This window comes from Notamacropus eugenii, chromosome 4 (assembly GCF_028372415.1).
Source record: "Notamacropus eugenii isolate mMacEug1 chromosome 4, mMacEug1.pri_v2, whole genome shotgun sequence".
NCBI classification, from domain to species: Eukaryota; Metazoa; Chordata; class Mammalia; order Diprotodontia; family Macropodidae; genus Notamacropus; species Notamacropus eugenii.
Window position 1 is genome coordinate 436928012 of NC_092875.1, and position 26647 is coordinate 436954658.

At 36.2% G+C, this 26647-nt stretch overlaps 1 protein-coding gene across 1 annotated transcript in view; it reads left to right on the plus strand.

Annotated features, from left to right (window-relative positions):
* Nucleotides 1–24394, plus strand: part of STARD6 (StAR related lipid transfer domain containing 6) — a 32169-nt gene extending 7775 nt beyond the window's left edge. Inside the window, exons 4-7 of the mRNA XM_072606020.1 lie at nt 12545–12671; nt 14926–15043; nt 18621–18714; nt 21088–24394. Coding sequence (XP_072462121.1) covers nt 12545–12671; nt 14926–15043; nt 18621–18714; nt 21088–21289 — 541 coding nt within the window. The 3' untranslated portion in view covers nt 21290–24394. The remainder of the gene's footprint in view (nt 1–12544; nt 12672–14925; nt 15044–18620; nt 18715–21087) is intronic.
* Nucleotides 24395–26647: the final 2253 nt, after the last annotated feature.

Genomic DNA, 26647 nt, shown 5'->3' on the forward strand with positions numbered 1-26647 from the left:
TGATGATAGCTATCAAGTGTTAGCTTGCTAGCTAAAGTGTTGAGGGTATGCACTGTGTCATTTGTATCTTTAGATCCTTAGCATCTAGCATGTTGCCTCATACGTATTTAGATAGTGTTTAAGGTTTGTGAAGCTCTTTACAAATATTATCTCATCTGATCCTCAGAACAACCTTGGGAGGTAGGTTCTAGGATTGTCCCCATCTTATAGATAAGACAGCTGAGGTAGACAAAGGCCAAGTGACTTGTCTAGGGTCACACAGCTATTAAGTGTCTGAAACTGTATTTAAACTCAGATGTTCTAGACTCCAGATCCAGTATTCCATCCATCACACCATAAAGCTTTACTGGAAGGATAATAGTGTTTAAAAAAAAAATCATTTTAGATTTTTGTTTCAGAGAAAAGCTTGAGGTCATTGAAGTGCTGTCCATTATGCCAAAGGCAATGCAGTCAACTCTCTTCCTTACATTCAGTCTTGAGTCCATTTCCTTGTTCATCTACAGAATCTGTCCAAGGTATTATTGGACCAGTTCTACAGGCAGCTCAACCATCTATGTATGATAGTCTGGACATTGTTGTTTTTTTTCTTATGTGACTGGATAGTTATGGCTAAACTCTTTTAAACATTTATGGATCTCATTTAGAAGGCTCTGTGTTATTCTGGGTCTTGATGAAATCAGCCCTGTGCCATCTACAACCAGAAACATCTGGTGGACCTCTCCAGCTACAGGGAATCCATTTCCATTTGGGCTCTACCCTGGATCTATTACAACAACCATTACAGTGACAGGTCTTTGGCAAGCATATATTTCCCATCTTAGGCAACCCTTGTTTTCAGTAACCAGCAGATCATCAGATAACTGTTGTTAGCCCTGTCAAGGAATCTGTTATGAACTAACATAAACTTGGGGAAACTCCCTTGTTGGAGGGCATCCTTCCTTTAAGGTCGTGTTTTACTCAACAAAATCAAATCCTTTTTGATCAGTACGCTGAAAAGAGCTGTCCCCTACACCTGGAATAAACTTCTTCCTCATCTCTATATCTCAAATCATGGTCTTCCCTCATGGTTCAGCTGAGATGTCATCTCCTTCATGGTCTTGTTTGTAGTCTCTCCCTCACCTATCTTTGTCCTAGACTCAATAGTGTGTATCTCTCCAACCTATAACCCCTCCTCCTCAGGGAGAATAGAAGCTTCTTGTGAGCGCAGGCTGTTTCCTTTGTATCTTTATGTCTCTAGCACCCAGCACATTGCCTTGCACATATTGGGCACTTAATAAGTGTCAGTAAATTGAATTAAAGGTTTGAGGTACCTTCTTTTCACTAGGCTAAGCTAAGTTCTTTTAAACCAAAGCACTTACTGGTAATGACCTTCATGCCTCAGAGAGACCATGACTGAGAGCATGAACCTGGAACTAATGTGACTCAGGATGGTTCTTTGTCTTGGTCTAGAAAGTCCTGCTCCTTTTCTTCATGGTGAACTAAGGAAGAAGGCAAGGAAGTTGAGCTTTCCAACTCCTCGATCAGGATTTCATCATTTTCTTTGAAGTTCTGCAAATTATCCAGGAAGTCAAACAAATGCATATTCAAGTGTAATAAATAATAAATGCTTGGTGACTAAATACTAAATTAATTCTAAGTCCTGATGCCTTTTGGGATTACTCTCTGATAGCTCTGCCACTGTTTTCCATATTTATTTGGCATGACTAATTGGCAGTTGACTACTTAACTTTAGATGCAGCAAACTCTATAGAGAAGAAAACACTTCTGTTCAGGAGACATAAATTTGACTTCTAATTTAAGCTCTTATCACTGACTCTGTGTATGAATATAAGTAGGTAGCTAAGTTTCCCCATATACAGAATTGGAATTCTATCCTTCTCCAACCTGCTTCCATAGAGCTGCTATGAGAATTGGTTATATGCAGTAAAGATTCAAGTACCATTTAAATCAAACACTGGAATGTGAGAATAGCGGCCCAGGGGTGGGGTACCTGTGACTTCAAAACCATATGTAACCCTCTAGTCCTCAAGTGCAGCCCTCTGACTGAATCCAAACTTCATAGAACAAATCCTCTTAATAAAAGGATTTGTTCTGTAAAACTTGGACTCAGTCAAAAGGCTGCACCCAAGGACCTAGAGGGCCACAGATTCCCCACCCTTGGAATAGCTTTTTCTAAACTTTCCCCATGGTATAGTAGAAATAGCCCTGTATTTGGAGTCAGAAGGGTCCGTATTTTAATCCTGGCTCCACTGTTTATTACCTGGGTGATCTGAGCATCTCTTTGGAGCCTCAGTTTCTTCATCTGTAAAATGATTAATTAGGACTAGGTGACTTGGAGGCCCCATTAGGCACTAGAAGACCTTACGATCTCTGGGACCCCCCCAAAGTGCCTGATGAGTATCCCTGCTTCTGGCAGGAATAAGGACCATTTTGAGCTGTCAATGGTACCTGCAAAACCCAGAGCCATCTTATATTCTCCAAACCAATCAATCATAATCTATTGGAGATCAGTCGTTTGCAGGTGCCAACTTAGCCAGTTATCGTTCCCCTGTCACTTGTGGGCATATCTAGCAGGGAAAGGAATATGAGTAAAGGCAATCTTCATGTCCCTCAATTCCAAGTCAGTCACTTCCCCACCTTCCCCACCTTTCTTAAATATTACCATCACTACATGACCCCAGAAAATTAAGAAGTAGTTGTCCCCAAGAACAGATGGGGCACTAACTTATTGGCCTGGACTGTCTACAATTACTGCTGAATTTATACATTTTCCCTGTGTTCTTCCAGCTAAGGTGCAGTCAAATCAGCTGCTAGGTTGTCCTTGTGAGACCTGAACAGCTAGCTGACAACTTTAAATAGCACTCTTTGAAAACTACCTTCTGGAATATAGTTCAGAGGGGGACAAAATCAACAGTAATTTTTCTTACTATGCTTCATTACCTTTAGCAATTTAAAACACAAAGGCTTTTTGCAGTTGATTTCCAATACAGTATATGGAAAGCAGTTGCCGGGCAGTTTGGAATGAAAGCCCTTGTGGGGGTACTTCTGCTATGGTTTCAGATACCCAGTAGAGTTGGCACCACCTCCCTCTAGTGGCAAAATACAGTACTACCAGATTCCCAATTCTGTATTAGAACTTTCTTAACCACATTTACTTTCAGATGCAGTAGGAGATTTAGGGTTTAGCATCATCCTCCAGAGACTGAATACAATGCACCATCTTTTTAGTTTTTGTGCCCTCTGTGCTTCCTATCTCTTCAACAGGGTACTTATTTCTCCTTACCTGCCTCTTATTTCCATCTGCAAACAGGGATCTACTGGGTATTATGAACCCCTAAAAAGGAAATAGGGTTGCAAGGATACTGTGTCTCTTAATTTAAAGGAAATGAGTTCTTGAGATCAAGGGTCCTTAAAAATTTTTTGTATCCTGCACGCCTTCCTTCTCAGAATGTTTTTAAATACATAAAATGGAATATATAGAACTATAAAGAAAGTAGTTGTAGGAAGTAGAAATATAAAGAAAGTTGTTGAAGTAGTTATCAAAATATTTCTTAAAACATAAGTTCACATACCCCAGGATAAGAACCTCTGGTATGGATTGGATGGAGTGACCGACACCAGGGGGTGAAGTTGTAAAGAGCTAAAAAGGGAGTGTGTTTTTTGTTTTGTTTTGTTTTGTGAAGTTCTTTGCTCTCTTTTCCACCAATGGTCAGCTAGCTCTTAGCTGCTGCAACCCAGTGTACTTATTCCTACATCTGATGCACAGTTAGGATAATAAGCTAGAATTTCCATCTTTAGAAGCTACATCTCACTTTTGTTTAGAGACTTTGTACTCCTGGTTGACCCTCCTCCTACATGGAATGGCTCAAGTGGTAAATTTCTGTTAGCATAATGGAAGTCTGTAATTTTTTCACTATTGCTGTAAAAGTCCAAAGGTAGTTTAGGTCCTTTTAAGGGTCAAACTTTAGCAATCAGTGAAACTTTTATCCCTCAAGCTCTTGATTGCTACACTACAGGCTGGGATTAGCCACAGATAGCTGGAGAAGTTGGTGTATACCTTCCTTACCTCTAATAAATAAACTTGCAAAAAACCTCAGTTGTTAGGTAATTCAATGATGCAAGAGGAGACTACTCTTTTGTAAAGAAGAATTTGAGGTTCAAACCAGGACTTTTACACCCACTTCTATGTTACACAATACACTTGTGTATATTGTCTTTAGAAGCTTTGCCAACAGGGATAATTCTGGCTAATGATTCATACTGGGTGTGGGAGGAGGAAAATAATCTCACAAATTAATAAATACCAATTGAAAAAGAAAAATGTGATTAGAGCAGAGTTTTAGTTGTTAAAGAATAATCACAAAAGGCCAAGTAACACACGGATTGCAATATTGTTTCTTCCTAAACACTCACAATTTCTGTTATCATTATTGTGATATTGGAAAAGCAAAGTTAGATGTCATTTTCACTTGGCAGGGAGAGGAAAGGAACCCTTTTATAATTTTTATCTTATTAACATGCACAAAACTAACTCAGAGATTAAATCCCTTGAAATCACTAAAATCTTAAGGGTCCTATGTTATATAACCTTATACGCGCCACAAATAGGAATACCAATTTTGCAAATGTCTCATATTTAATTAGCTGTTTGTATACTGTCTCCTGCCCCTCTCGCCCAACCTAAGACTGCTCCACATACCTTCCTGCGTTTTCCCCAACCCCAATTGTATGGAACTTTAGTCCTTGCACATGGAAGGATACAATCATAATCCTAGAATTTATAGTTGGAAAAGTTCAGACATCACCAGAACATGATTCCAAATTAAGCACACTTTTCACCACACTTTTTAACAGGTCACTGTGGGGCATTGTTAACAGAAAGCCTCAGAGACTCCTGATATGGTTAGAAGACAAAACCATTTTCAAGTCATATTTTTACATGGAGCTAATACAGGGTGAAGAATCAGAGAGAGAGAGTTGTTAGAATAGTTTCAGCTTGCTCTGAGCTCACTTTTAATTATCACCAAGCTTAATTACAGTTATTAAGATGCTATCTAGCTGAAAGAGAATTGTATGTTGAGATCTTTTATTTGAGCTCCTATGTTAAAATATATGGTTTTTAAGGCTCTGATGTGTCAGAATTTCCATCACCCCAGTGGCGAGCACAGTGTCAGATACACTGTGTGTGTGTGTGTGTGCGCGCGCGCACGTGCGTGCACGTGTGTGTGTGTGTGTGTGTTCATCCGTTGCCGAAGAAGACCATGCCATCAGAGAAATAATGACATGACTTGCACTTGACTTTGTTTTGAGTGAGGGAGGACTGTGCAGGTCACCAGCCTCACTTCTCCTCCAGAGCCATCTGAATCCAGTGACCAGATATTCATCAGGATGACTGGAGATGACCCAGGATGAGGCAACTGGGGTTAAGTGACTTGCCCAAGGTCACACAGCTAGTGAGTGTCAAGTGTGAGATTTGATCTCAGGTCCTCCTGATTCCTGCACTGATGCTCTATCCTCTGTACCACCTACCTGCCCCTGTCAGACACACCAAGTGCTTAATAAATCCTGGCTGATTGAGTGACTGCTTCATCCAGTTGAGGGCATAGGTATGTTATACTTGGGGTGGTTGAAGGGACAGAGCAGCCCTGAATGCCCCAGGCTCCACTGGGTAATAGAGTATGATGCCAGCATAATTAAAAGATCCCAGAAGTATTTGCCAAATACAGAAATGCCAAAATTCTAAAGGCTGATGTATGTATGAGGGAAGGACTCATTCATATCTTTTTCCTCCATCTTCTTTGTCTTCTCCCATCTCTCTGGTGAAAGAGGGTTGAACAGAAAGTACAGAGTGGATCTGGAGACGGTAGATTGGACAAGCCTGAACTGGATTGATTGAACTATTGGGAGGACACTGAGGTTTCTAACCTTTCCAAATTAGTCCTGACAGCTTAATTCAGGCCTCTACAAAGTCCCAAACTCATGGCAAAGTCAGATGGGAGATTGTTTTTGTTGTCATCCAGGCTTCTAGCAAAAGCATAAGGCAAAGTGGCAAAGTAAACAAAATTTGTCTTCAACCACCAATTTTGAATATCCCTTCCACCTTTTGCTGGCTGTTTTCTGACCACCTCAGTCTGGCTGCTCCATACTCCCTAATGCCTACCTCCCCCAAATTCCCTTCTGACTTCCTCTTCTAATCAAAATGCCTGTTTCATGAATTTGCTGATCTCATCTATACATTGATCTAATTATCAAAGTTATGAATGACTAAAACTTTATACTGCTTGGAGGAGTTTTGCTCTTAAAAAAAAGCTTCTTAAAATGAATCTCCAGTTCTATATATGTGTAAGGTCATAGGGATTTTATTTTTTAATTGGGGAGCTTTCTCCATGCCCCTATATCCATGCCCCTATCTTTTACCTATGCTGACAAAAAAATGAAATACACAAAATCAGCATTGTATTTGTGCGCCATTGCCTCACTCTCCATCCGTCTCCCCTCAACAAACAATGTAATTGATTCTGACCTCCAAAGGCCTCAGTTAAACAAAGGATCATCCCTTGGGAAGAGAACATGGGCTGTCATAGAGAACATTCAGAAGTGTTCTTTAATGCACAGTGTCTCCTGTGTTGTTTATTGAACTGCCCAACTCCTCCAGTCATTTAAAAATTATCATCCCCAACCTTATATCAAGGTGACAAACATACCTTTGCTTGAATTAGTGGTAAAATCTCTGAGAAGCAGTAAAGTGTAAACATCTAAGGACTAGGGACTTAAATATTTAGTTTACATAATAAGTCTTTTAAGGAAATGGTGTCTAATAATTTTGTGGCTTCTTAGAAGCCAAAACAAGCAAACAGATAAAGCTCTATAAAGGAAGATTGGGGCTCCTCACAAGTGACCAACTCTGGAAAAATGATTCTAAGCCTTGACTTTCTAGAACCTAAAAATTTTCCAGTTATCTAGAGGGATATCTCTATTTCTTTAGATGCTCTGTAGCTAGGCTGGTGATGCAGGTGAGATGACATATCTCAAAGGACTCCTCACTGAATCTCTGAGTCAGGGTTTGTGGGATAGAAATATTACCATGTGAAGTCACATACAATGTCTAGAGTGTGGAGGTTCTTAATCATTTCCCATGAATGCTCATCTAGCTTATAGCTTTCCTAGCCTATGAAGCACTGCACTTGCCACACCTTGAAGGTAGGAGTCCACTGGATTCATCATATCACTGGAGGCAGTCATGGGGCCAGGAGACAGCGGTGCAAATAACAATGAGCCTACCAAATTGGCTGTCGCCAATGAACAGCTCCATGAACTTTAACTAGAAAGCCATCTGGCATTACCAGCAGGAGCTTATTGTTTCTTTCATTTAGTTTCCAGGAATGTTACTGGCATGGAGATTCTGAAATGACAGACCTAGTCACTGACCCACAGAGGGGTAAAGAGTCTGATCATTATTGGAAGTCCACTTGTATGTGGCCTTATTCCAAACTAGGCCTTGACTTATGGCCCAGAAAGAGCGGAAGTATTCAGCTACTGAGCTGTGTGCCTGTGAGAGCTTCCAGGTCTATTTACTATTTCAACAAAGTTTGTCCTCTGATATTGATTTCTTGAAGTTTTCTATATTAAATACCATTGCCAATTTGCAGGGCATACACAGATAGAAGAGAGATCACTTGGTAGCAAAGTTGTAGGCCCAAGTTCAGCCTATCATCATCAGATCTCAGAATAAAGAATAATAATCATTAAAACTATTTCATAGCAGTTACATAGAAAATAAGATCAGTAGAACAGACTAAACAAGAAGCAGAGACAAACAGCCTAGTGTTTGAAAATCCAAGGGTGGGGGAGACTCCTTATTCAATAAGAACTGTTGGGAAAACGATAAAGCAGTTTGGCAGAAAGTATGTTGAACCTGGCATTTCACACCACATACTACAATAATCTCCAAATTAATAAACATCCAAAATGAGAAAGATCACATCACAAGGCAGGCAAGCTGGATGAGAGGGAAAGAAAGCAGCAAATGGGTGGTGGTATCATGTATAATTATGATTAAGGAGAGAATTCATGGTTAATCAGTAGGTAGTGGAAATCACAAAAGAAAAAGTCTGATTATGTAAAGTTAAGCCTTTTCACAAACAAAATTAATACAGCTAGAAGAAAGGAAACTTATTCTGAGAAAAACGTTTGCATTAGACATGTCTGATAACAGATTGATATTAAGAAAGGGGATTTAAACAAACATGAGATTAAGAGCTGTTATAGCTTTCAAAAGAAGAAAAGCAATCAATTATGTGAAAAATGCATCAAAAAACTATTCTTGAGCAAAATACAAATTAAAAGAACTTTCAGGTATTACCCCTACATTGATAACTGATAATAATGATAAAGGATAAAAAAAATCAGTGTTGGAACTAGAAAACTGAAATTTGAAAAAGCTACTAAATTATAGCTATTTTGACCCGTCAGTCTTGCTATGGACATATACCTCAAGGAGGTTAATAACTGAAAGAAAAGTACCATACATATCAAATACCCATAGATTATAAAATAGCTAAACATTGTGGTATGTGAGCAAGATCAGATACTATTACCCCAGAAGAAGAAACAAATGTGAATTATTTCAAAGAAAACATTAGAAGATTTTTTTTGAACTGTTATAGGACCAAGTGAACAAAACAAGGTAGACAACATTTACTACCACTTCAATGATATAAATGAACAACAATGCACTAAAAAGCAACAGAAATTAGATACAGCCAGGTGTGCTTTATTCCTTTAATCCCTTATACTGAGGGAAACTGGAGCTAGCTAGTGGATCTCTTGAGTTTGAAAGTTCTGAGGTGCAGAAGGCTAAGCTGATCTGTTTAAGTCTAACAGCAATATGGTGAGACTGACTAAGGAGGGGAGAACTGACCCGTATTGGAAATAGAATAGGTCAAAGCTCCCTTGCTAATCAGTGGTGAATGGTTATTGGACTTCTAGCCTGGGAAAAATATGGACAGCCAGTTTCCAAAAAAAGAAAAGAAATTAGTTGATCAATTACCAGTTAAAGGCCTGATGATGAGGCATACTTCCTTCTTAGTAACAGAGGTGGTACACAGGAACATGGTGTTATATTTGCTCTAGAGCATGATTGTTGCCTGTTGGCAGGGAAGTGTATTGTGAAGTAAAAAAATGAAAGCATCAAAAACATTTTCAAAATTAAAACAAGATGGGAAGGAAAAAATACTTTGAGGCAGGTAAAAGTTAGGCTACATTACAAAAGACTGTATGTACTAAGAAATCAGGTAAGTATTTAAATATTATGAAAAGTTCAGAAAACTTTCAAAAAAGACAAGAGTCTGAAGAAAGTAGAAGGTAATCGTTACCTGAAACAGACAGTAATTCATAGTAAAGGGCCAAAATAGTAAGCATTCCCCATATTGCCAAGAGCTAAACATTATCTGTCTTTATGCTTCTCTCATTCCTGTAAGACATCCAACACCATGTTGAAGAAGACATTCTGGATGGTGGGGAGTATAAAGTAGAAGCAACACCTGGATATAACTTGTAAATGCTTCTGAAATGACAAACCTTGTCCCAAGGACCTTTAAACTCGTAAAGGTACATTGTAGAAGATACTCTTAGAGAAGTTCAGATGTTACACTAAGTAGTCAGTTTCTTTGGGCATGGAAAAATGTGATGGACAAAGGCCATCCCCCCAAAAAACCCCAAAACCAAATGACAGGAGAATCTGTTTAGAACTAGAGTGGAACAGTGAAATCATTTAGTCAAACCCCTGTCATTTTACAGATCCAGAAACTAATGCCTAGAGATGTTAAGTAATTTCCACAAGACCATGGCAACAGAGAGAGGATTCCAGCATGGATGCTTAGACTCCATATCCAGTGATCTTTCTACTAAGCATGCTATTTTTACAATGTTATCCTATCATTCTTTTTTGTTGTTTATTATGTTTTGCAAATTTATAAACTACTCATATACAGGTTTCCTGCTCTGGAATGAACTCCACCATTTTTACCTGCAAATTCATATCAGTTTTTAACCTTTGATGGCAAATAAAACTTAAAGGAAAATGCAAAATACTGGCTTCCAGCATGCTATGCAAGCAAGGATTGTAAAAGGGCATATGATTCGGTGGAAACAGTCGTAGTACTGAATCCAGTACTTAATACTAAACAAACACAGTTTATGTTGAAATCTTTGAGAAGATTAATGTTGAATTCTCAGTAGAATCCAAAGTGTTTGCAAACACAGGGCAGGTCAATATTCACAAAGGAATTTGGCAATGAGATGCAGTGTCTCTGAAACTATGCCACTAACTTGAAAATGCTGTTCCATCATCTTAACTTGAAAATTCAGAATCAAGATCAATGAAAACACTTCCATTTGCCTTTTGAGTGTGATTGTTTCATTACATGTGCCATCCTAATGCTACTATGGCTTGTGGAAGTCAAGAGATGAACCTTGATAAAAGAAATCTGGCATATATAATGTACATTGGTCACAGGACATGGTGGATGACTTGCAGTGTGAGAAAGTACAGCCATCTACCTAACTCAGATGCCAACATTTAAGGGCATGGACAGGGAATGGATCAGAAGAGGTCAAGTCAGCTATACTGTTGTCCATGTAAATCATGACAAGTATTTAGCTCAGTTGTGCTGTTCAAAATAAGCTACAAATTGAATATTAATCCATAATAAAGTACAAAAATCATAGACTTGCCACCAGGCAGCCTACAATGAAAAGGACCAAGTACAGAATCTTCCTATATAATCACATGACAAATGAATATTTGCATCCAGAGCTAGAGCCAAGGGAAAGGGGGATGGGAAAAGGGAATATACACTTAGAGAGAGCCTGCAATGTGCCAGGCACTCTACTAAGCTCTTTACAAATATATTGATCCTCATAACAACCCTGGGAGACAGGTGCTATTATCCCTATTTTACAGTTGAGGAAACTGAAGCAAACAGAGGTTAAGTGACTTGCCCAAGGTTACACAGCTAGTAAGTATCTGAGGCTAGATTTGAAATCAGGTCTTCCTGACTCCAGGTCTATCATTCTATCCAATGTGCCATCTACTTGCCTCAGATATGATAATAGCTCATTCACATAATACTTTACAAAGTATTTTCTTCACAAAAAATCTATGAAGTAGTGAAAACATTATTCCCATTTTTCAGGTTTAAAAAAAGACCCAAAGAAGTTACTTGACCAAGATCACATGACTGGTAAATGGCAGAAGAGAAAATTGAACATATCTTCAGACTCTGACCCAGTATTCTTTTCACTCTTATCTTGGCCTCTCTAATACCAGAGCCAATTTGAATGAACAAAAATGACAGACCATTGTCATCGTTGGACCATCCAGCTTTTAGACTGGATTCTATAGAAACACAAAGAGCTAACAGTAAAGTTGAAAATTCACTAGGGATGAGCTATTGGTTAAATTGCTTGGGCAGAGATTAAAATTTCAAACAAAGCATCAGTTTGGGAACATTTATTTGCTTGATGATGAATCCGAATGATTGAATGTACCTAAGTTGGTCATTGCAACAACCCTGCAAGACAGTGAATCAAGGACCATTATTTCTATTTTTCAGCTGAATAAACTGAGTCTGTGAGATTAAATGATTTGCACAAGGTCATATTGCTAGTAAGAGCCAGGATTTGGACTGCCAAGTTTAGTCTCTCCACCTAACCCATGACACCACTGTTATATTTAAGGAAACTTTTTTTCCCTTAAAAAAACACAAAAATAACAAAAAAAAGTTTTCTATATTCTCTTCCCTACATGCACTTAAATTTTCAAGAAATGGGTTAGGACAGTTTTGTCAGTATTTGTCACCCTTTCTTCTAAGGATCTCTAGCTTGTGATAAGCATGTTCACATTTTCCTTGCAACATTCTTATTTTGTAGCTAGGTAACTGGAGCCTCCAAATTAAGTAATGCACACAAGGACATTAGTCCTAGAACTTGGACTAAAATTCAGGTTTCCAATTCAGTACAAATGCTTTTTCCACTTAAAATACATTGCATCCTTTAAGAATTAGGGTCTTACACTATACTGTTTATCCATATAAATCTCCCACTGATTCATTTATGTCTTGAGAAGAATAAAATGATTACCAGTAGACTTGAATAATTTTTATATATTTTAGGTAAATTGAAACTGGGTCTGTTCAAATGAATGTGTGATCTCATTGATTTGACAGTTCTGTCCATTGACATAGATAAACCATCCACACTGAAAACATTCCTTTATAAAAGGTAGCTGTAGACACTTAGTACTAGTCAATATAATAGTTACATAGAGAATGTACTTTAATATTTTTGGAAAGAAAACTAAAAGAAAATTGGCTTGTAGTTGTATGTTTGCTAAATGTATTTGTCATATTTGCACCTTTTCATTGTTTTATGGTGAGCTACTATGATGAACAAACTGCTGCTTTTGAAATTTAGTAAAGCTGATTCCATAGTTTTAGACCACAGCTTGTTAACTTTTAGGTGTTTCTTTCGTTACCAACTATAGATACCGAGCAGAAGGAATAATACCAGAGACTCCAACTAAACTCATTCAGTTTCTGTACCTTCCTGAACACAGAAGCAAGTGGGATAGATCATTACATACATACAGAATATTACACAGGATTGATTCGGTAATTCATTGTTTAATGTAGAACTTTAACTGCGTAGTTTAAATATTTTGTGTTTCAATTGCCTGATAAACTATATGAGATTTTGTTTTATCTTGAACTTGACTTCATTATGTGCACATATACTATTTAAAGAATTCAAACTGTTGTAACTTTTTCATATATAAAAAATCTTGAAGGTTTCATTTTTGTAACATAATAGCTCTTCATCCCTATCACTAAATAACAACAAAGTATATTGCTAAAAAGAACAAGGTTAGGAATTCTGTCTCTAAGTGGGTCATTTAGCTTTGTTTCATTCCCTAGCTACTGTCTTCGCTCTTAACCTTGCCCAATCATCTTGCAGATGTGTGCCTTTCATCACAAGGGGAATGAAGAGTGAATACCAGTGTAAACCACCCCAACTTCTTCCAAACAACTCATAGTGTGCTTCTTCCTGATGGTGGATCAATAGAATCATCATTGTAAATGAAAGATGGCATTGTCAGATAGCAGTGGGTACTCAAGCACCTTTATTATGAGGAATGAAAAAAGGAAAGTGAAATCCGAAAAAGCAATAGAAGAGGGAAAGAAAGGAAGAAAAAGACTGAAGGAAAAGTTTAAGAGTAGAAAGCAGGACAAAGAGAAGGAGAAAAATAGCAATGAATAAGAAATGGCAGCAATAGAAAATAACATTTATCTCATATATCTATCAGGAAAGGGGGAAGTGGAAGGATAGGAGGATGTTAACAAAATCAGACAAGGTGGTGTATGATCATAGAGATGAAGGTTGAAGAAAGATTCTGTATGTCTTTAACTACTGTTTAAGGAAGCTGTCAAATTAAGCCCTGGTACTTATGACATTAAGAGGAAAGCAGGCTGGGCTTACTTCTCTAAAATTATTTTGCCTCACTTAGCTTTTTGCCTGTTTTGTATGTTTGTGTTATGGGTGATAGTATTTTGGTAAAAATCTGTATTTGTGGGAGAATCTTGATGATAATTCCTATAAGCAAATGCCTGTGGTCTTTTAATCCAGTTATATAGCCACAGGAAACAAGAACAACACTGGTAACTGTGGGTGGTGTCAAGTAGAACTTTTGGGAGCCCAGTAAATTGTTTACACTTTTTGCAAACTGTTTCCAAGACAATTTTTTTTCACTCCCTTGACCCTCTATATATCCTGCATTTCTCCTGCCTCAAAAAATGTCATTTTGTCATGGTTGCCACCATAATGCAACTACTTAGAGCTCCATAATTGGAAGAAGAGAGAAATGATGATAGAGGTCAGCCTGCTTATATGCACCCTGTACTTTCTTACCACCCCTAACAAAATATCCTAATTTCCCTAGACCCCTAAGGTCCTTGGGGATCCCAGGACCAAATCTGAGGAAGATCTCCCTCTCCTCTATTTGAAAAATAGCACAACATTTTATTTATGGCTCTCTTGTTCATAGTACTCTTATGAGTACTTTAAGGAGTCCCACTATCAATTTAATATCTACATTAATGGACTTTTAGTCTTTAAAGTACTGTACTGAAGTTTACTTTCTTAAAATAACTTTTAACTACATACTTGGGACATAAAAGAGGAAAGGAGGACAAGAGGTTAAAAGAAAGTTGTAACTGTTCTTAAGTTTGGAATGGCATATAATGATTTTTGTACTAGTTACTCCTTTGCAGGTACAAGGTAGGATCTGGAGCAGAATTTTCCTTTCAGTCTAGAATAAAAAGGATTACTTTGTTGGTCCAACTTTTAACTTTCCTAAAGAAATAAAAACCTGATCATACCTTAAACAAATTTTACATGGAGAGAGGAAATAGAATTGTTCTACTTTCCTACTAGTGTCTATTTTCTATGTCAGAGCTGAAGCCACTGGTTGCTTCTGGACCCATGCAAATTATTAATCTCTTTCCCTTTTAGGGCCATATGACAAAACCTCCTATGTTTAGGCTACCAGATGACAGGCAAACAAGTAGCCTACATGACTGAAACAGAGAATACAAGAGTAAGAAAGAAGAAAAAGGTTTTTTCTTGGGAGGTTTAGGGGGTTCAATCCCAAGGAGCAGGAAGAAAATAAGGTTCTGTATATAACTATAGATCTCATAGGATACTTTTGACAAGCGTTTTATATGATTTGGTGATTTCCTACATAATTTGAAAGCTATATTTTTCTTTCAAAGAAAAACTAACTTTGGAGAATAAAGTTATTTTTGAGAACACAAAAAAATTCAATTTTTGTAATAACAGATACAATTTCTATCTATTTTTTTGTTACAGGACACATTTATATTGCACACCATTACAAATAGTTTTGCCATGGGTTCAATTGCCCCCAGAGACTTTGTTGACTTAGTACACATCAAGTACTATGAAGGGGATAAAGTGATTGTCAGTTGTAAGTTGAAACATTTTGATCATATTTTGTTATAGATTGTCATTTATTGGTTTTTCTTTTTACTTGGTCCTACTCAGAATAATTATGTTCTCAAACATTTGCTTTTGACTTTTATTTTCCTACTGGCATCAATAAATAAACTATTGAACTGGCCTCCCTTTGGTCTCCCGTTGGTCTCCCTTCACCCAGTTACTTTATATGACTGTCAAAATCTTTCTAAGGTATGGATCTGATTATATCTCTCCCTTTCTCATAAAACTTCAGCACCTCCCCAGTTGTCTCTAGGATGAACCGTGAACTCATTTAAGAACCCTCACTACAGGGCTCCAACCTACCTTTCCAGTACACTTGACATTTCTGTCAAACTATACACACTAGCTGCTTTCCAAACTCAATATTCCAGAAGAGATAGCTTCCCTCAAGTTTATCTCCCCTTTGGGTAGCTCACTGCAAATATCCTTAGTAACATTGTCACAGCTTGATGTGTTACAGGAGAAATTTCTTCTACTTATCTCCAGATTCAAATTAGGCCTTGTGGCTGAAGATCCTTAGATTGGGCTTTCATGATCTCCCTTCCTGTGAATGGGTTTTCCCTGGTTCTGATCCTGACTCTGGAAGGGATTTGGCAGGCTCCTACATCTCACCCTTACGTTCACTAAGCTGAACTATAAACATGCACTGGATATGGATCTTTCTGTTTTATACTCATGTCTTCCAACATTACAACTCAGATTATCTGTATAGAACGGTTATTTTGTAAGATCCTGGTTCCACTGTAATTAGGAAGTGTTTTGATACAGAGGTGGGGAACCTGCAGCCTCAAGGCCACATGTGGCCCTCTTAGTCCTGAAGTGCAGCCCTTTCACCGAATCCAAATTTCACAGAACAAATTCTTTTTAGATTCAGGGGGCCCCACTTGAGGACTTAGAGGGCTTACATGTGGCCTTGAGGTTGCAGGTTCCCTACCCATGTTTGTATGGTTATGTGTTGTACATGACATTAAATTTCTTACCTCCCCAATAATTGTTCAAAATTCTATCATTCAATACTAATACGTATTTACATATATTATATATATATTTATATGTCGTATAATACTCAGGTATTATGTAATATATAATATTCCATTTGTGTGTGTGTGTGTGTATATATATACATATGGTACTTTCAGGTTTCCAAAATGCTTTCTTTACAACCACCTTGGGAATGGGGTAGTGTATTATTTCCACTTTACAGGAGGAAACTGAAGCTAAGAGGCGAAATACCTTGTCTGTGCTCTTAAGTGACAGAGACGAGACCCAGGTCATCTGATCACCTTGTATGGCCACACATTTGTCTCTCTAGTACAAGTGGGTTCAGATGAAACAAACAGACAAGAAGAGGCGAGTTGCTCTCCAGTGTAAGGAGAAAGTGAGAATGGAGGCGCCTTAAGCAGGTTAAGGAAGGGGCACATTATGTAACTGACCAATTGAAGATACAAAACTTAGCCAGAGCTTGATTCCTAGTACTACTTGCCACACGTACCACACTACCATACAGCCTATGTGCTGCACTTAAACATGGAGGTACCTTACTTGATGCTTGATATATTAGATGCAACTTGAAATTTTGAGTGTAAATCACATTTTTGCCATTCATTATCTTGTTTTAAATCTGTTAGGGGAAATGTGCATTTGAAGTAAGCCAGCAATTAATCCTTTGGGAAACACAATCTTCTATAATCAGAATGGTTGCCCTTTGGTGTTCTATGATTCCTCATTTTTATATACAGGTTTGTTTTTTAAATGCTCCTACTATAGTGGTCTGTTCTTAAGTTAACTGCCTATTCATCTAAAGATACGTAAATAGGTTTTCCTCTGTGGTAACATAAAAAAATACTTAAGCATTTAAAAAAATCTAAGCAAATCCTAACATATAGAAAACTCATTATATATTACCTTACATTTGTATAGCATTTTATGTTTTTATCTCATTTGATTTTCACAACTACCCTGTGAAGCGGGGAGTCATTGGTATCACTTTTCAGTTTTACATAAAGAAAAACTGGAGCTCAGGAAGAAGTAGTAATTTATCCAAATGCTCCCTTTTTAACTTTTTAACATGTGTGTTGGAAGACAGATGTCCTTTACCCAGCCTATCCCTAGGAAGATGTCTTTTTTTGTATTTTTTGCTAAAATTGTAATATGAAGTGGAATGGGGGGAGAAGCCTGATGCTTAACAGCAGTAGTTTTTTGTTTTTTGTTTTTTATCCTCAGCATTCAGTACTTAGCAAAGTGTTTGGCACACAATAATTCCCATTCCCATTACAATCACTTTGGCAGTCAGTTAGCCTGGAGCTTAAGATGGTGTCAAACTTTTTTTTTCTCTTTTCTGCTGTATTTATTTTGTAATCATAGGTAACCTTTCCTTTATGGAATATATCACATAAAACCTCTTCTTTCAAAATACAAGGAAAAGAACAGAAGCAGAAATCAGCATCAGAGATTGAAGGCTGGAAGTTGGACTTTAGAGAAATCCATCCCATCCCAATTACAAATGAGGTCACAAGCCCAGAAATTAAATGACTTGCCCAGGGTCACACAGCTAATATAATTTGAAACAAAAATAATTTTTGAGCTCTTTTGATAACATCCTCAATCCTATATAACACCAACTTATTAGACTTTTTTTTTTTTTGGCAAGGCAATCAGGGTTAGGTGACTTGCCCAGAGTCACAGAGCTAATAAGTGTCTAGACTGATTGTTTAAAAAATTCTGAACCTGACCAACACCAAATTAGATGAGCATTTTCATCCGCCCAATAAATAAGAAAACAAATGTCTTGTACATGGGGCTGCAGATCTATGTTACAAGCATCTCTTCTTTTTAAATAAATAATTTAACTTTTTTTTTTTAACATTTTATTTACAAAGTTGTCCTGCTTGTCTGTGCTCCTTTGTTCTATCCATCCTTCCTTTGACAACAGTATCAGGCTCAAAGCAACACAGAATAAACACTTGTAATCATTCCTTTACCAACATTTACTAAAGTGTGTGCGGATCATTATATTAGTCACCAGAAGATTCACAAAGTTTAAATAAGACCATTCTTGCCTCCGTGGAATATAGCTTATGATGTAAAATAATTTTTAGACAGAATTATCAGGAGTTCAGTACCAACCAAACTCATTGATTCTTCCTCGTAAAACTTCTCTAGTTTGTCTAAGAATCACCTAAAAAACCTTTAGATGTTAAGTCAACCAACTGATCTTTATTCCTACGGATACAAAATGAAAAACCACTTGCTGTCCTCAAGAATCTTAGACAAAACAAACTCAGATTCTTAATGACATTTAAAATTTTTAATTTTACCCCTAAAGATGCAAAAACAATCATTAGAAATGTCAAATTAAAGACAGTATGAGAGAACAGAGTATATATACCTATGTATATCCCTAAAGATGAATGCTGGCAAAGATTAAGTAAAACTGAATGCTGTTTCATAAGTATTTTCTTTAGAGAATATAATGCTATATTGTGTATTTGCCATGTATATGAAAAAGTTTTCATTAAAATGCCTTTCTTTCTTAAACTACATAGCTGTTAGTGTGGAACATCCACAGTGTCCTCCAACTTCAAGTTATATCCGTGGTTATAACAATCCTTGTGGCTACGTATGTTCACCACTGCCAGAGTAAGTAACTGGTATGCACATTTTAAAAAGCAAAACTGTTATTCAATTTATAAAATACAAAATTCGGATACTCTTTGCTAAATATAGAAATGCATTCTAGTAATGCTAGTGAAATTCTGTTAAGTAAATCCTATCTTACCCGTTGACTTCTATTATGAAATTGGAGATGCATTTTGTTGGGAAAAAATGTGGTTCCTAGGTTTTAGGTCATTCTTAAGCATAAGTAGACCAGGAAATTACTTTAGAAGTTTTCTATTCACAAAAACATTACCCTACTGGCCTGTAACTGATGTTTTACTTTTCTCTATCAGAGATTCATTCCTTTATATCATTAAATAATTGTGCCTGATTTTAAAAAGAATGCAAATAGCCATGGATAGCTAATGCATTAAGAATTAACATCTTACCATTAATGAATTCATCAAATCAGTTCCATATAACAGCTAACTAGGGACAACTCCCTAAAGAAGCAAGCACGTAATAGAAGAGCTTGATAGGAGAAATGAGAGAGGGCTAAAGTTGGGATCAAAGCAATTCTCAGGTAGAGTAGGCTCAAGAAGGGTATGATAGTGACCTAGGAAGCAGAACTGCATGAAGAAACTGGGTGCCCAGAAAAGGCTAAAATTTTTACCTGTTTCAAGTTTTATCCAAGCTTATACAAACTTACCTGGATATAATAAATAACATCACAGAAATATAGCTGTTCTTAAAAAACCATATATTTAACAGAAAAACCTCAATTAAAAAATTAGAAATAATTATAGTCCTTAGAAACACTACTAGTACTACACTGTTTTCAAATTATTTACAGGAAAAATACTTAAAGTTAATACAGTACTAGAAACACTGGCAATATAATGTTTCACAGAAGACTGTTTCTTAAATTAGATTTGATATAATTCATTATTTACTTAAACTGAGCATGCTAGAAAGTAAATTTTGGTCAAGTGGAAGATACCTCTATATGAAAAAAATCTACTCAATTACTCGTTAGATATGAATCTTTTGTATTTATTCAACATCAACTTTATGGTGCCCAAAATCTTAAGTCATTTTTCTGCAAACAGAAAAAGTCTTAAAATACTGTAAAATTTGAAAAAGAATTCCAATAGGTTTGCTTGCAATGAAGGATTTATTGTAATACCTTACAATGACAACTTATTAGAATTAGAAATATAGAATTAGAAAACCACATTTTTCCATGCATTTTCTACTTTAATCTATTTCTTTAATTGAAAGGCCCACTGATTTAGATAAACAATATTGTCAGGCCTCTTGGACCTCTGACTCTGGTATACCCAGAAAGAGTTAGAAGAAAGGAGTTGTTAACAGTTACTGACCTGATGGTATAGGGCCAACATCAGTCAGCCTTTTGGTAGCTTTCTCTGTGCCAAAAACCTACGCTGATTGCAGCATTGGCTTGTGCATGGGACAAGGCAATCTCATATGACCTGTTGCGTTATAGGCAAGCTTAGTTTGGGGCTCATTATGGCTATTCATAGCAGGTATTAACTTCCTTCCCAGTGGATCTGTCTTCCTGATTATATGATCAAACAACAATCATTTGTGAATTTTCAACTACCCTAGGATCTGCTATGCAATGGAGTGGTTGGGGGAAGAGGGAGTAGGCCTTATTAGAAAGTTGTGCACTGTCATTTTATGTACCCCAAGCATCCCTTCCCCCTAGGTATGTCCTCATTGCTCCTACAGGATGGGAAATAATTTTATTTTATTATTTTTATTTATATTATTATTTTATTATAAATTAGAACCTTCCCAGGTACTAATAGCAAGAATTTCTATAGGAAAGGAACAGGAATGCTTTAAAAAAAAGAAAGTTCTCTAAATTCTGTGTCCCCCGAACCATTTCCATACAAGAAGTGGAGGCTATAAAGTAAACACGCAGAACCACTGATGGGTCAGTTTCCAAGTTTTATACACACACACACACACACACACACACACACACACACACACACACACACACAATCCAAATAATAGTTAATTGTACTTTTAAGCAAGGAATGTGAAGCATTCTTAATTAGGAACCTGAAGCTCTAGAAGTCTAAGTAAAATTCTAGCAATTAAGAAAAGACACTTTGTTTCTAGCATTTCTAACATAGTCATTCTGGAGTTCCATAAATGTCACAAACTCCCTAGAACCACAGACATTAGATATCTTCTCCCCATTTCTTAACTTGTACATATTAAAATATCACCAGATTTTTAAGTCACTACACTTGACAATTATTATAGAATTACAAAATAAACTGAAATTATAGAAATAATTAACTTTGACTGTATATTAAGCATTTTAGAATAAACAGATTAGGTAAATCCAAGATTCTTTTGTTTTTCTTCCCTTTTTTACAGGAACCCTGGCTACTCCAAACTAGTGATGTATGTACAACCAGAACTGAGAGGAAATTTATCCCGGGCTGTGGTTGAGGCAACAATGCCTACCCACTTACTAAATTTGATCCATGATGCAAAAGATGGAATAAAGGCACAAAAGGCTCATTCAGCACATTCATCCCCAAAAGGCCATTCATCATCACTACTTCATAAGAAATGAGGTGGTTCTACGACTCCTGAATCATGCACTTTCTTCAGTCCTAGCAATGTGGAATGTATACATGCCATTATGTTATGCTAGTCAGTATTATCATGCACATCAACAGGGGTTCTTAAGGAAACTAAGAACTCAGTTATATAAGGAACAACATTAAACATAGCTTTTATCTCATAAACAATCATGTTAACTATTGCGTTAAGAGTACCCCTTGTACCTTGCTTTCTTCTAAGAAATGCTACTGAATCAGAATAGAATCCAGCAAACAAGTGCAACAGTGAGTACTCAGCATAAATTAAAGCTAAGAGAATTCCTTTTTCATTCACTTTACTGTTTACACTTAATAAACTTGTGTAATAAGAACATAAATAAAAAATTGCCAGTTAAACATATACCAAATAAAATGTAAATTTAAAACTGGATATGACAAGTCACAAAACTGCAAGGCTATCACACATTGCATACCATTTCTATTTAAATAATTTTGATATTTCATTAGCTTGTATGTTGCAAACACTTCAAAGATATTTTTCTGCACTTGCAATTTAGCTAGTCAGGATTCCCAGTCTTGTAAATCACTGATTTCTAAGGAGATAAAATCTCCAAGACCACTAATTCTGTTGAAAAATCTTACATCAGTATTCTACCTTCCCTTTGAAAAACTGCATACTATTTTCACACCTTGGCTTTAATAGCTTTTGAATTTTTCCTTCCAAAAAGATGATCAGAATATAGGTGTGGAAAGGCCAAAGTGTCAGGATGGAAACAGCTCCCTAAAGGAAAGCGACTTCTAGCCACTCTGGTGGTCTCCTGACTTTCCAGAAGACCTACTCCTCTGTGTCTTTGCAGGAGGAAAAAGAGAAAATATCAATTTTGAAGCCACTGTGACGTAGGAGAACGGGTCAATTACAGAGAGAATCTATCAACTCCAACTCCCTGAGAGCTGGCTGCTCTTCCTGATAATGTTGGATTCTGTTTTCTCTAGTTAGAATATTCAGAAGATACTAATAATGAAGTAGTCAAAGCTGTAGTTTTGAATGCATCATGTTTTGTTATTGTGCCAACTTTTAATGGCACCTGGTCCAAGAAGCACCGAATCATTTTACAGATCATCCTTGTAATTCTATCATAAATATGGAAGTGGAAATATAATATCTCCGTTTTGCCAGTGGTATAAATAAGTGAAGATGGATGGTAATAAGTGACTTATCTTATATGGGATATAGGTAGGTAAAGGTAGAGGACTAAAAATGTCTTTTGATTCTTACTCCCTGAACTCCTATGCTTTCTTTCTTACACAGTATTTAAAATTTCTAAGGAAAGACTAAAGTTTTCCTGGATAGCTTGGATTTATATTGATAAGTATAAGAAATCTGTGTTATCATAATTTTGAAAAGATGGATAGTGCTGGCATCCAAATAAATACAGGAATGATTTTGTATTTACTATGACCACCTACAAACAATTCCAAATTTATTATGGTCTTTATTATTTTAGTTGGTTACACTATACACATTTTTTCTGATATTATGAGAACTATGTATCACTCTGCCCTAATACTTTTGTAATTCCCATACCCAAAAATTATGTTTTTACATTCTCAATCCCTATTACTCATGATAGGCTGGCTTTAACTGTGCCATTAATAATTAGAGAATATTGGTAGTCTGCTGCACAGTAGGACTCTGATATGATTAAGCCTGTCACTGAAATCTTAACTGTTGACTTTATTGTCGTTCAGTCTGACTCTGTAACCCTGTGGACTATGCTGTCCATGGGGTTTTCTTGGCACGGATACTATAAGAGTTGGCCATTTTCCCCTCCAGTGGATTAAGGCAAACAGAGGTTAAGTGACTTGCCTGGTGTCATATAGCTATTAAATGTCTGAGGCCAAATTTAAACTCAGGTCTTCCTGATTCCAGGCCCAGCTCTCTATCCATGGAGGTCTAGCAACTCCCAATAAAAGGGTCTATTTATATTTCAACATATTTTCCTCACTTTTCCTTCTTTTTCATAATAGAAGATTTTGATAACATTTTCTTTAAAAAAGTAGTGTTTATTCATTTATTTATTTGTCAACTTCAAATGGAAGCCTGTTTGTAGGATTCTAGTCATATGAACTTAACCCCCTTTTCACTGATTAAAAAAAGGCTTTCAATTTGATAACATTTTATAAATTGATGATTGGGTCTTTTAAAAAGAATTTCACTAAGCATGTCAATTGGAATATAAAATAACTTTGTAGTTTGCTATAAAAGTTTTGAACTCATTATGTTTTTTTAACTTTTGTCAAAGTTCCAAGTGCTATTCAGATAATCAAGATAATAATGTAGAGATTATTAATTGTCAGAATTACATGATATATATTCTTTCAGTAAAAATTTAAAATCTACATTTCTATTAATTCAGACAATTTAACATGTACCCAAAGTATCATGGTCTTGCTAAATTAATGAGATGTGGCAACTTATAGAGCTTATAGATCAAAAGACATTCTAGTGTCTCATTATTAGTAGACACTGCCAAGGAAGTAAAGTAGGAATGAAAAAATGAAAAAAATCAGGAGATACTATAAGGCTACTGTTTGTAAGGAAAAATTAGGTAATAAGAAAATATAGATAAGTAAATAAATAGGTATTAAGAATTTTGAGATTGACAAAGAAAAATGACTTCCTGGATCCATGTGCATATTTGTTGAAAAAGAAAAAAAAAGCAACCTGATAAAAGGTTTCCTTATTTTTAAATGCATTTTTCAATAAGCAAAGGGCATCCCCACATGGTAAAATTTTCTGGTAATACATATTCTATACCAATAATTATTGAATATGCAAACAGAAAAGAAAGTTAACTTAATAGGAACATATTATATTCTTATTAAATATGTTACTACAGGATGGGATAGAGGGTGATAAGGAGAATGATGGTGGTAGACTGATACATTTTTGTTAAGAATTTTTTTAGTTTACTCAGTTTATCTTAATATTCAGTAATATTACCTATAAATTTCTAATACAAAAAAAAAACCTTCCAGATTTTGTTATTTTGGAACAGAAAAAATGCAATTTGATTGCTGTTACTCTTCACATTTCAATAAATATGGTAAAATTATTTCAAGATGAAGGCCATGAAACACCAATCATTCTCATCTAAGGATCTGGCTAGCTAATTCTGTTCAATTTTAAATGTTAAGCTCCTTGCAAATGTCACAGGACCCCACCTGGTCAGACAAATGTGATGTAGACTACCGTTCTCCCTAGGAGTTTACTTGTGTTCTATGTAACTGATGCATCATCTTGGGCCCCTCCTTGCCCTCCACTAAAATTAAGAAAAGCCTCTCACAACGAAGGTATATCCACTTATGTATTTCCCCAACTTGGCTATTGCCATGATTCTAAAAATGAAATTCCATGCCTGTGTACATGTACAAGAGTACCAACTGAACCAATGCTTTCTCCTTCATATTCTGTAAAAAAAATTAAGTTAAAACAGTTTGCATTATTAAGTTTGCTTTATAAAGTGTCTTACTACCACATAAAATCACCACACTGGTACCTCCTGACCTTGCCACTGCTCCTACCTTAGCATCTACACAATTAAAGAATTACAAAACCATTGAGGTCATTGACACAAGATGGTGCAGTGGTAAAAATACCGATCTAACAAATAGAATACTTGGTTTGAATCTTAGCTCCAGCACTCACTAGCTGTGGGACTCTAGGTGAGTGCTTTTACTTCTCTATGCCTTAGTTTTATAATTTGCAACATAATTTGTAATAACTATGTTACAGGTCGTGAAAAAAGGACTTTACAAAGGTTTTTTTTTGTTTGTTTGTTTTTTGGGGTTTTTTGCTATCTGGAAGGAACCTTAAAAATCATCTAATCCAAATTTCCCATTTCATAGATGAGAAAATTATAGCTCAGAGAGGTTGTGATTGGTATGAGATTATTCGGTGATACGTATGCAGTAGACATGATATTTGGACACAAAATTCAATGTTCTTTCCAAACTACCACATTACCTCTAAGAGAACATTTTGAAAAAAGGGTATTAACCACAGAGAACACAAGTACCCTGAGGGCAACAGCATCATTTTAAAATCTTTGTATCTTCAGGGCCCAGCAGAGTGCCTTTTATAAGAAAAGGACTTAAAATTTATTGCACCGAATTGAAACAAGTTCCTTTTGAATAGTATCCTTGAAAAAGGACAGTTGAATAGTGCAACTGGTCAGAAACAAGATGCAAACTTCTGAGCCTGAAAAATCAAAACAATTTTGAGAAAAAGGGTCTAAGAAAGTATAAATGCAAAAAATCAATATAATTCCTCTAACTTCCTTTTAAGGTTTTTCAAAATTATAATGAAAAGTCAAATGCATCTCTAAAAAGACTTGTTTCTTAAACCTGGTCATGGCCTATTCATGTCTTTTACTCTTTTATACCTATTCCAAAACCATCTGTAAGCTAATTCTACTCACTATGACATATGATTGACAGTTGATAATGATTGGTTAAGCACATCTCATATGCTATGTTTATCACTTGTGCCACAACTAAGAGTTTAAGTCAATATACTTAGATAGCTTAACTATGCTGGTAAACCTCCAAATCATCCATGGTGATAGATTACTTGAATGTCAAAAAGGAAATTATCTGAGAGAAGTTATGTTCTCCGTGAACCTCTCTGATGAGCTTAACTTTAGAGAACTTTTAGCATTTGGAAAATTAAAAAATGTTTTACATAAAGGACAGCTGTAGTAGAGCTCCAAACCATCACAAGATGTTGAGAAGCCTATATCATTCCTGCTATAAATTTCATTTTACCTGCCTTCAAAATATTTGCTATAATTTTCCTTTGGGTCATAAAACATCCTCAGTAACCACTGATCCCTTAAATTTTAAGGAGTCCAAACAAAAAGTCATGGGCTCTTAAATGAAAGAAGGATATTAGAGTCTTTCTTGTACTCAATTGCAGGCATATTGCTTTGCAGACAATCTCAAATTTTTTTATGGCTATAGATAATTTCCATATAGATTGTAAATTCCTTAAGATGGGCCATGCTTGTCAATTCTTCTGTATCTCCTCCATATCCTCAAATACCACAGTTTCCTAACCAGTGTTCCAGGATATCTTGACATGCTACAAAGGTACAATCATGTCAGAAGCATGGGGTGTCCTTATTCTGCCAATTTTTGACCTGGAAAGGGAGGCTGGAGATGGTGATAACTGAGATGAAAATAATAATTTTCTCATATTTGATGGCAAGGAGGTTCCAGCTTCAAATATGAAGCAAAAGTTGTAGAAATATCTCATCTATTCCCCATAATCCTCTGTAAAAACTGGCAAGCTAAAATCTCACTTACCA